This window comes from Xyrauchen texanus, chromosome 3 (genome assembly GCF_025860055.1).
Source record: "Xyrauchen texanus isolate HMW12.3.18 chromosome 3, RBS_HiC_50CHRs, whole genome shotgun sequence".
In the NCBI taxonomy this organism is placed as follows: domain Eukaryota; kingdom Metazoa; phylum Chordata; class Actinopteri; order Cypriniformes; family Catostomidae; genus Xyrauchen; species Xyrauchen texanus.
This window is the reverse complement of record NC_068278.1, coordinates 26,147,116-26,159,631: the sequence shown is the minus strand read 5'-3', so window position 1 is coordinate 26,159,631 and position 12,516 is coordinate 26,147,116. Positions and strand designations below refer to the sequence as shown.

Genomic DNA, 12,516 nt, shown 5'->3' with positions numbered 1-12,516 from the left:
TATCCCTGGAGCTTAGCCAGATGGTTCCCATCAAACTGTGCTAAGGATGAACAAACAGCGTAAAGTATATTATCTCATCCGTGTTCATTGAGGCTTTTGAGAAGCAACAGTCCTAAATTGCAAGCTATTCTCTAGAGGCTGAAGCTGTGGTGGTTTTAGTATTGGTGCTAAAGTGACCCTCCTGCTATTCAATTCACCTCTCTGTCCAAAACTACCAACTGCGACTTAATTCAATTACACGGCCAAGCGGGCAGGCAGTAAGAGGGGAGGTTGCCATAAGAACAGCGCAGCAACCCAACAAGACCTCATCCAGCTGAGAAAGAGGGAAAAAAGTCACTCACCCTATCAGATCGTAAAACTTTTAAGGGGAGAAAATTAAATTACAGAGAGTGGTTTGTCCAATGCGTGAAGACTGTTTGTTTATCTTGAGCTTTTTTTCAATGTGGAGAGCAGCTGACTGGACAATGTCAGAGCAAATCAGGCCTCTCTCTCACCCTGCTTTCCCATCCACACTTAGTTCATCCTGATAATGTATGCCAAGTCATTAGAGCCCAGAAACAACAGCAAGATTCTGTTCAGGCAAGTTAACTTATTCTGCCAGCATACACAAATAGAGAAAGAACACAAACCTTGAAATGAGGCCTTTTACATATACACAGAAGTGAAATGTGATTTAAAGCAGCCCTGTACATTGAGAGTAAATAATTAGCATATGCGACCAAATTGTGCTATGTGGCTAAAAATGTCTGTTATTAGCAGTTGGCTCGTAAATATTCAGACTTCACTCGCCAGTGATCGAGTTGTGTAGTGGTGAAGAAGAACATTAGCACCAAGATCCTTTCACTGCATGCTGTGTCTCAAGAGCACGCTCAAAAGAAAATTTAACTTAGGCTGCAGTGGGTCCTGAGTTGTTGTGCATCATGGTATCACCATCTCTTTAGCTGAGCCATGATATCCCAGGGTTACATTTATATTGCATTTAACAATGGCAACACTGATTTTGCTAAAACTATTCCACTGAATGTTTTCACATCATTCTCTGAGGGGATATACGTCATAATAAAATTTAACTCAGAACACTTCCTGAGATGGTCAAAGATCATATGCAGTATTCACATATGCAACATTCTTGTAATTTGTTTCTGCACAAATGACAGATGACCAAAATTACCTGCCACTATCAAAAAAAGGACCCGCATTTGGTGTGTGCTAATTTCATACCCTGCTGGTAACTACTGTAGCATTTTTAAACGAATTCAAGTGTAATATAAAAAAAAAAACATATTGTTATAAATGTACTCTAAATAATACAAACAAACTTTGCTTGAGGCAGAACACATCATCACTGTCTGTGGGGTCCATATAAGAGTTCATAGGTTAATTATTTGTACACTTAAGTCAAAACATAAGTGATTCAGGTTTCAGAAGAAAAAATCTGATTCATTTCTTCCATAGATAAATTGATATTCAGAGACAACTTATACACCTATAAAGACCATGAGCTACCATGAGCTCAGAGGTTGTTCATCGATGGTATTTGCTTCCGCTGAAATCATCAGTATACCTTATTTAAACTTCATTGTATTTCATTGTGTTTGATAGTGGAATTCCTTTTGAACAACTACATAACCCATGTCCAGCAGACAAAGCTTCATCAGTCAGAGAACAGCTGCCAACAAAGCCTACACAACATGCTCCCATTTTACAAAAGGGACTCAGTTTGTTCCTGGGAGGCAGCAGATGTCCTAACCCCACCCCCACCCTGCTTCTAACCATTTGGAGCCTGTAAGACAGAGTACTCCGCATGGAACAACCAGAGGCACCTTTCTCCCATCACGGAAACATGCCTAGGAGCAACTGCAAACTCCCATGACGCACTGTGAATGATGTAATCGAGTTGGTCTCCATTTACCGTTAAACTGTGTACATATTGGAATATTTTGCAATAAATGTAAAATACATTGTTTCTATACTTCTAATCAACAACCTAAAATCAACAGTTTTATATAATCACATTATTTTGTAATTCAATAACATAATTCGCAATGCTTTATTGGATTGTAGTTTGCGCCCGTGTGAAAAACGGTAAGTACAAACTCTTGTACCTTTGTTTTGTTTTTTGTCCGATTTTCAAATACTTTTTTAGGCTCAAAACAAAGTTTGTGATGTTTAGTTTGGTTCATGGCCTACAACTTTATGGAGGATTTTATGAAAAGCCTATGGAAGAAATTAATGGGAATTGCCATGAAACGGTTCCAGGAAAAGTCAGGAATTGACAATTTTTTTTAAAATATGGAACCAGTTTTAAACAAGAACTAATTCTCGGTTCCCAACCCTAAAGGCGCCAAGATACTTCCGGAGAAGTTCTTTGTTCTTCTTTCATGTGTAAAAAAAGTTCTAAATGGCCGAGCAATGGTATCCTGTCTGTGAACATTCAGACACCCACCACACCACTGTGGGAGGCATTTCGATGAGCATTTGAGGATGCTACATGTAAAACTAAACTAATGTGACATTAAAATTAGTTATCAATGACTAAATGTCTCATTCTATGAGTAGAATTCACACTAGATCATTAAAAGAAGCTGTTTTAACCACTCAATGATGATTTCAATATATATGCAGTAGAAAATGTTTAATTTGTCTTGTTTACATTGAGAATTTATGAAGCTAATGCACTAACATGCTATACACGGCCATAATATGCACCAATTACACTGTTATTCTAATTTATGATGACACTTATACTACAGCAAAAAGAGTGTTAATCTTCAGAATACAGACAAAATAATGGTTATAGAGGCATATCTTACTTACGACAGAAGTGTGAATTGCTTTCGCTGCAAATGGCACTTGAGAATATTTGAGTAGATTTGATTCCTTTTTTAGGCCTGGCATGACATGGCCTTGGAAAATGTCTCTAGGCAAACGATAAATTTGCACCACCTCACTAATAACTCTGCATGCAGGTACGTTCACATTGAATACTGACTGAAAAACTTAAACTAGTAGGTGGAGCTTCAGGTCACACCTACCAATGAAGTGGACCAATGGCAGCAAGTCATTTTTCCTAAAGGTTCACCCAGGCGAGTTGCAACGAACCACCGCAACGAATGCAAAACACCTTCTTTTTGATTTCGTATGCAGTATATCTGGGCCTTAATGTTGTTCTACAATGGCAAAATGCAGTAACTACAATAACCCTGAAACTGAGAAAATGGCTCCAAAGTTACTTTGTGAAATTGTAATCCACACTAAAACCAGAGAAGTTGAGCCAAACCTAGCTGTCACAGGGTAGATTTAAGGAGGTTTACACTTGTTACTGTAGTTTGCCTATGCAAGAAAGGCCTGTAGGTGGTGTGTTTTAATGCATTAATATGACAGATATTTTCATAGTGCCTAGGATAGAGGAACATTTCTCATTCTGTATGAAAAATATGTAACCATAAACAAAACTTAGATGAGCCAGACTCAGCAACAGATTCAGCAGGTTTTACTTAGATGTAATAGCTTATATTCTGAAGGCATTACTGCACTAGTAGAATACCTGAGCTGGGCAGGGACGACTGGATAGGTTGTAATGTTTGGGGCCAGGGTGAGAACTTTGCCGTCTCCTCTAACCAGCTGGATTCCGGGTGCTGTTTTCCAACGGAAGCTGGCTTGAGTTGAAGTATTTGGCTGGTTCTTCCACACAGTGTGTCCATTCAGCCCTGCTCTTGACAGCGCCAGGGCTCCGGCCAGGGGCAATACAGGCTGTGCTGAGGCGTGGGTGACCAACTACAATGCCCTCTTTCACTACCAGCTTGCACACACCTCCCTGTACCCCACCCTGACTGCAGGGACTGAGGAGTGCCAGAGCTTGGCAGATGCGAGGCCTACTCACGAAAAAGCAGTTACATTGAGGCACATTTAAAACTTAAATTAAACTGAGTGTAAAGCCTAAAACAGAATGGACACATGTATCCGATAATGATGTTAACTGGCCTATTTGCAAAGAAGCCAATCATACAGTTACAGTAGTGGTCAAATATCTACTTTTGCTCTATTGCTTGACAAACAAATAAAGACTGAGTTTTGAAACCTCACAGTCCAAGACAAAGGTACTTAAACAACTCTCCAGCTGACCCAACAGTATGAAAAGAGGCCCTTGCTTTGCCATTCAAGTATGGATGAATAGGTAAACAACCATGTAAATGGCTCTGGTATGCACAAATTGATGACCTTTAACCTTATGAACCCTAAAGGGAGTCATTTTTGGTTCAGGCTCATCACTTGCATTCATTCAACCTAACTAAACCAAGCTCAGCATTCCAAAAGTTTGCTTTCTCTCTGTCTATCTTACTTTACATTTAGTCATTAAGCAGACACTTTTTATTCAAAGATAGAAAGATATTTCTTTCTATTGTAAGGCATGTCTCCTGGAAGTTTTGAAAAACTAAATGCTTGCAAAAATAAATCCACCTGTGGTGTGGTCACATTTCATGGCCACATTATGCAATTAACAAGTTGTTGGGAAGTAAAAACTATTATCCTTTTGTCTACCACAGAGTTGAATGTAACACCTGTACCTGGCAAAGAACAGATATAACCTGAGGCAGATTCAGATCACACTGGGGTCCTAGGTCATGTGAGAGCTCTGCCCTTTCCCAAGCATTTGAACATTCTCCTGGATGTAGTTCAAACACCCACAGGAGATCATGGGTGGAGGCCAGAGTTTTGAGGTCATTATTTATTGTACTAACATAATAAGGTTTAACACTCAGGTCATCTAGGAGTGGAGGGTTATCTTATATGAACAAGATTTAATTAATCAACATACACTTTTTATTCACTTTTTATTTTAATAGTAATCAACATACTATTAGAAATTACAGCAAGCAGCAGGCATAACCCATACGGTGCTGGATTCATAAAGGCCAGAGTGATCCACCTGAGGGGAGGAACCCTATTAAATATGCTGTGGTGAGAGCATAGAGGGACCTCTGTACCTGTAGAGCTCTGGTCTATGTAAACATGCTGAATTCATGGCAAAAAATGCTGTTCATCCAAAACTTATTCACCTCATGTTATTGGTTCGCTCCAAAGTACAAAGGACAGAGATACAAAGATGACATTGTTGCTTTAATATCATTGTGTGGGAGTGCCATCAGGAATTAGTGCACAGTTAATTGTAGGGATGTGCACGAATAATCGACTAATTGAGTACTTGTTCTTCACCATCTATTAGAATATTAAAAACACTACAGTAATATTGCAAACTGATTTTTCTTTGCGCATTTGCCTGTACTTTCCCTCTGAATCTCTCACCAAATATCTCAGTTAAGTCCCTGGGGGGCACAGTGGATGTGTGTCGTTGAGGTGTTGGATGAAAGATGATGGCATCTGTGCTTTTGAAAGCAAAGCCTAGTGTAAAACTATATTTTTAGTCATTGAATTCTACTGTATTGATTTTCAGTTTTAGTTGGAGTCACGCAAGCCAATGGATGAGAATCTGCTTTTACGTTGGAAAGAAACTGAGAAGCGGTACGAGAAACTCTAAAACTTATGAAACCAGTATGTGTGTTGAATCTCTTAACACAGGCAGAGTACGACTTTCACCGCTTGTTTTTCTGAATGATAACAAGTGAAATGATACAACTGTGATGGCCTTTATGTACACCCATTATGTTTCATTATGTTTCTTATGTAAACTCGTGTTTATCTAACTTGCATATTTATGTAACGCATGCACAAACTGAATATTGACGTCAACGCTACACAGCTACTTAAAGTTACTGTGAGAGATTTTAGCCGTTATGGAACTTCCATGAGACTGAACCATTAAATTAGACATGTCTCCTCTTTCCAAAACATCTCCTACAAAGATAGCATTGAGACCATCACCAAACAGTAGAGTAGTATGTCTACTATGCGCAATATGATTGACCGGCAGAATGCACACAAAAGTCTTCTGATTGGCTGATCAAAGAATGTGTCCATGGCCCGCGGTTACATTTTTGTTTGCTGTTTACACAGTCTAGTGTTGTAACAGAGACCGGTGAGATATCTCAGGGCACTTATTTCAGTGATACCTTTCAGGGAGAAGGAACCTTTTCTCCATAGCCTTCCATAAAAATATATTCTTCTGTGTTCTTTAGAACAAAGAATGTAATACGGGCTTGGAACACATGAGGGTGAGTAAATAAAGACCAGACACTTTCTGGTTGTAAAACAGATGTGATCAATGTATGTGATTAACTATACCTGTTGGTACTTTGCTAGGACACCTGTGTAAACTTGTGGGGAACTGACTTCACACATACATACAAAAATCACCTTGGGGCCAGGTTGGTTAAAATATCTTGAAAAGTGACGTTAGCGCTGAGAAAAGAGCTAGCATCATTTGTTTTGCAGATGCCACTTTGTTTGATATTTTGTATAAATGGCATTCAAACATTTAAAGTGTGGCTTACTGTGCCCACTTTTTGGGGGCAATGCACTGTTATTTGCAATTATTGCCATCAACTTCCATTACATGAACATTAAATTAGGACCAATTTCGATTTCATGTAAACTTTGTGTCCCATCAGCAGCAAACAACGTAATTATAGAAAAAAACAATTGCCCCATCACCTCTCAGGCAGAGACTAAAGAGCAAGGGCAAACAACATTAAGCAAAGCCTGAGGGAGCAATCAATCCTCAAAAAAGCATTTCCACAGCATGCTATTGTATGTGGGATCAAGCTGTGTGGGTTGTGTGGAAGGCATAGATGACATCATACCAGCCAATCACTCTCATTAAGTTTAGCTATTTCCTGTTTCCATCACCCATCACAACAAGCCAGCTATGATTTACAGCTTTTCAGCAACAAATGGCTGTTTAACTGTGATGACACCAGGGAGGTGTTCGCCTGGTTTTTAGATGGCGACATCGTAAAGGAAGGACACAGAGAGGAATGTGCAGGCAGAAGTGCCAAGAATGTGGTTTCCTCCATTTTGCATTTGACTTGTTAAAACTTGAAAGGCCTGACTGCAACAGTTAGCACCAACAGTAGTCCCCAATCATTCAGAAAACCACAGGTTCCTGTCTCTGCAGTACTGGAAAATATATCACCCCCTTGAGCAAACTCTGGCTAAGCTAAATCATTTCCCAATTTATTTTGTCAGAGAGCCTAGAGATTTTCCTCTTTAAATTAATCTTTAAAATAACAATGGGATCCATGACCTTCTATTGCCATCCAAGAAACATTGCTCAAAAGTGAAAAATCTACATATCAAAAACAAAAAAATATACTGTATTACATATTTAGAATAGAGATTTATAAAGAGGCATTTTGACTGCTACACATAAATCAACTTGTACTTGGGGTGGGATTGGGGGAGATGGAGTGAGTTCAGTTCTGTTATTTTGTATTTGTTTGTTAGATAGATGTGTTTGGCTGTTGTATTGCCGTCTGTGTGTGTTTGGTTTTTGTTTTCAGTATCTAGCGCAGCAAGATCATAGATCTGTACAAAGTTGCTGTTCCTATCCAACTCAAACAAATTTGACTGCAACATAACGCATATATAATGATATACCTCCATTAATCAATTACAAAATGTAAAAAATTTACGTTTTACAGTGAAATATTTTTTTAATCAAGTCATGCAGTTATTGCGTTATCCATGATGACTGAGCATTGCCGTCACTTGAATACTTGTGCCCATCACCAAACTTTAGAAGGAATCCAACCAGTACATGGGAAACAAATTCCTCTAATATTGAAGTGGGATTATTTTTGCCAAGCAATACAAAGAGTCCATTTTGAGCATACAGATCACAGAGATGATTCAAATAAACCATCAAAACACCATCAAGACGTGCGTCACTAGCCTCCTTAAAATTTCAGTCAAAGTCAGGTTTTTAGGCATTTTCAAGAAAATGACAGTCTTCTTGAGAGTTTCTTCTCTCTTCCCACTTTAGCACCACAGTAAAGTCTTGATCTCATAGGGAGCTCTTTCTAAAACTGACATTGACTTCTGAGAACTCAAACATGACCATGACGAATGAACATGCCCTAGGAATTTATGAATATGTCCTTCAGCTCAAAGCAGGCACCTCAATGTCCTTTCATTTTATCAGGGGAATGCCGATGTACAATTCAAGTTTAGGGTCACAGTGCAGGAATAAAGAGCAGTTCATCTTCTGAGCAACAGCCAGACCTCCTGGCTACATGGTGAGGAGAACAGGCACCCTGGACCAGTGAGATGTAATCTCCGCATGAACTATAAAAAGAGGCAAGTTTTGTCGCCTACACAAAACCCCATGCATCTCAGCAAAGGGACGGGGGCTGAAGCAGGGCTGAATGTGTTATTCAGGGAGATACGGAGTGTTCCTAGCACACAACAGCTGCAGGACAAAAGGGGCCAACTTACTTTCATTACCCAGGAGGTTTTTAATATGTCTCATATATTTTGACGTATTCCTCCTGCTGCTATATATATCAAAAACACACAGCATGAACTATTACCTACTTAGTAAATCAGCCATGAGGGGTATCTGCCATATAACACTGCTGTGATGGGAGGGTTTGTTCATTGCTCATAGGCTGAGTTGCAAAATAAGGTATCAATATGTTCACTTTGATGATATCACCAAATATGCGAATTGATTCCAAAGACAAGATCAGCCAGTTGAAGTCTCTGTGGAGGCGTCTTGCAAAAGAACTTTAATCTGCAAGGGTTTTTCCTAGCTGGTATTAGTAAGTACAGGCACAAAACACCTAAATCACAAATCAGGCGCACAGGTCTTGCACAAACAAACTTTCAGCATGAAACTTTGGCTGGTGCCATATGTGTGAGTGCAGCTGCAGACCTGAACTAAATCATATTGTGTTGCTTCATGTTTTAAGCATTACAGACCTTTCCTGTATATTGCCAAAACTATAAGATCTTGTATAGCAAATGTACTTTTTGCTTTAAGAGCAGCTGTATATATGACAGAGATTAGATAGACTATGGGTGCTCGCAAGTAAATAAAAACCACTTGACTTGAAGTAGGGATGTAACGGTTTCACCATATACCTCGGTTTTAAAATGGATGGATATAATTTCATTGAAATCTTCTAACTGATGCTATTGCATAAATATAAGACTGTATATATATATACACAAATAAAAGACATAAAAAAAAATCTGAATCAGTTTAATTAAGACCGAATTGGCGACATTAACACAGCATCATATAATCTTGGCGAGATAAAATAAGTCTTTAAATTGCACCTTCCTCATGTTACATTAGACTGTCACTCAATTGTAAAGGTGACATGCAGGTGTCGTGAGCACAGCGCATCACAAGCACATCAGAATCCAGCACGAGAGCATCATACAGACAAGTCTGAGCCTGAACATTTATTTACGCCACCAAAGTGGTTGAAGTCCGCTGTCTGGAATTATTTTGGGTATGTTAAAGACCCACGAGGCACCATCAATGTCAATGGTTACCCAGTCTGTAAAGTTAATTGCAAAAAAGTGTCAGCTCAGGCGGGAAACAGTTCAAACCTTAAGCATCATCTCCATAAGCACAATCCCAAAGGAATGTGTGGGAAAGAATAAGCGGAAATGCAGTATAAATAATAATAAATTAAAGCATGTTTCATAAAAACATCAAATTCAATGTAGTTTTACATTATACGTACACTATGAAATGTAATAAGTTGACTTCACTTTAAAACAGTGAGGAATCCAATTTAATTAAAAAAATTAAGTAAATATAATTATTTGTCTCAAGTCAAGTGGACTATTTCTAGTTCACTTGAGCAAAATAATTACATTTACTGTCAATTTACTTTAAGGCAATTGGTTTACATGCTTTTGTAAGTAAGGTTAACTAATATACTTTACAATGTAATAACTAGGTGGGCTAAAGTTATGTTTATGCTTTCTGACACATTCACAAATGCAGCAATAGGATTTAAGCACTCGTTCAACATTGCAACATGCCAACTGTACGTTCATTTGCCAACATAAGTGCAACACAACAGTAGGCCAACAATGCGTCTGATACTCATTCAATTAGAAGAAATCTAAAATAAAGTTCAAGAATTGGTAATAAAGGAAATATTTATCTGTGTGTTTCAAACATAATTCCTAACCAAACATTAAATTGCTAATAATATTATCAATGCAACTCAATACCATGATACAGTAACTTGTGTGATGGTTGTCACTTCGTGAAAATGTCATACCGTTACACCCCTACTCACAAGCTTACTACATTGGAAAAGTGAGAAGGTAACCATAGAGGATGCCCCAGCACATGACAGAATGCCCTTTAAAAAAATAATTTATTTAAATACTCATTACAGCATTAAAACTTGCACACAAACGCAGTCTAACCTTAGACCATTACACTCAAAAGTAACGTTCAGAAAACTTTCCCACGTTATTAAATTTATTTTTCATCAAAAAGCTAATTTATTTGAATGAGTTGTTCAAATTTAAAATCAATTTAGACCCATATAAATAAATAGCAATTTGTGAAAACTATCATTTTAATTATGTTAAGGCAACTTAATTTACTCCACTTCTGCTTTTTTTGACACATTCATAACAAAACAATGATACTTTTTTGAAAAGATGCACCAGCATGACACAAAACCCAAAGAGATACACAACATCACCAGTGCAAATACTGCAACAAAATGCAAATATTAACACATTAATTCACAGTTTTTACTCATACTGGGAACCTGACATCACATTTACATCTGGATATGGCCAACAAAATTATTTTAATTGTCCCAACACAAATGGATTAAGTGAACTTCCATTATAAAATGTAAATTGATTGCACACGATGAAATTACGTTGTGACAAAAATATATATAAGAATTGTGTTACAATAGCTCATTTTAAGAAACTAAATTCAACAAGCTATTAGTGTATAGTAATTTCAAAGTAATTCAAAGAGAAGTGTAAATATCAAGCTAGGTTTTATATAAAAATATGTTTACCTTTAAACTCAGGGCAATTTGACGAATGTATATCATATTAAGGTCCTCCAAAATACGAAGTTTCTCCTCCATGTCTGCGAGTCTGTCTATGGGCATCATTCAAGAGGGATATCAGCTTCAGTCTCCCACTGCAATTCTCCCTCCCCTTCAAACCATTAATCTGTCTTGAGATTTGAGAATATCATCGAGAGGTCTGAAGAAGTTGACTATTATATGAATCGCACGATCCAACCGTATCCAATCTACAGCTTGCCCAAGTCAATCAGTTTTACACATGTTACAGGAAAGTCCGGGGTAAAACACTTCAAAATGCGTTTAGCATCTTAAGATAAAAACATAACTCATAAAGACTGCGAAAAGGACCATTGAAACAAGAGCTCTCCTAAATATACAGTACGAAACCCGCTTTAACAGTCGCCCAGTAAACTCTTCCAGTTGCTGTGCGCGATCAATCACGCCAGGTCATTAACGCTCTCTAGCTACAGTAAAGACACTTTCCAAAGGCAGTTTTCTTCTTTGTTTGCCTCTGAGCTGATGCGAGGGTGTCTGTGTGCTCTGGCAGGACCTTCCCACAAAAGTGCATCACAGCGCGAATGCACTGACTGTACTGCCTCCGCACTGGGCGCTCATTCCCCATTCATATCACAACACAAAACTACCGGAGCAAAGCGCCAGGACAGAAACTACACGCCCTTTACAAACAAATGGCCGAACCTCACGCAATCTCGGCATTCACATGAACAATGATTTAAAAAAGAAAAATAGGTACACAAATACGGATACTAATAAACATATGGACAAGAATATCGGGAAAAATTGGAGTCCATCATCGGACATCGGAAGTTATTCCGATATGACAACACTATTGATGACCAAACTGCTAGATAACGCAAAATATCACTACATTTTTTCACCTTTATATATTCTTACAAATTGTTTGAGAACATAGAAAGCTCTCCATTTAACAATGGGATAATACAATGACATATCAAACTAAATATGTGATTTAACTTCATTAAATTCCAAGTTTAAACCTTGTAATTACGAGTTCTGTGAATAAATGAAATATTTTAACAAGAAGGAATCTTGTAATTGTGGTAATTAAAACATGACATGAACACACCAATATTCCCAAGATGCTAATAATTCTTATTCTAGTCCTCGAATCTAACTGAACCCATTAAGAAGTGTTCATCCCTATGATCAATTCCTTTTGAAGACAATTCCTCTCCACTGTAAGAGCTTTATATGGCTGAAAGTTTTTAAGTGACTCTGATAAGAATTTCTGTTTGGAATGCTTGTGCTCCCTTCAAAATGCCCTGTGAAGACATGATCAGCGACAGTTACAACACAGTCATTTACATTTACATTTACATTTATGCATTTGGCAGACACTTTTATCCAAAGCGACTTATAGTGCCCTAATTACAGGGACAATCTCCCCAGAGCAACCTGGAGTTAAGTGCTCAAGGACACAATGGTGGAACCAGCGACTGTCTGATTACCAGTTTACCAGTTATGTGGTTTAGACCACTTCACCACC

At 38.1% G+C, this 12,516-nt stretch overlaps 2 protein-coding genes across 4 annotated transcripts in view; one reads left to right on the top strand and one right to left on the bottom strand.

Annotated features, from left to right (window-relative positions):
• Window positions 1–12,516, bottom strand: part of LOC127633275 (rhotekin-like) — a 98,935-nt gene that overhangs the window by 58,852 nt on the left and 27,567 nt on the right. The window contains exon 1 of one of the 3 annotated variants that reach the window (XM_052112266.1): window positions 10,974–11,559. The exons of the other annotated variants lie outside the window; for them this stretch is intronic. Coding sequence (XP_051968226.1) covers window positions 10,974–11,072 — 99 coding nt within the window. The 5' untranslated portion in view covers window positions 11,073–11,559. Of the gene's footprint in view, window positions 1–10,973; window positions 11,560–12,516 lie in introns of those variants that run through there. 3 annotated transcript variants of the gene reach the window in all.
• The window catches only part of LOC127633288 (zinc finger protein 99-like), a 301,889-nt gene that overhangs the window by 263,403 nt on the left and 25,970 nt on the right, over window positions 1–12,516 (top strand). The gene's annotated exons all lie outside the window — the stretch shown is intronic.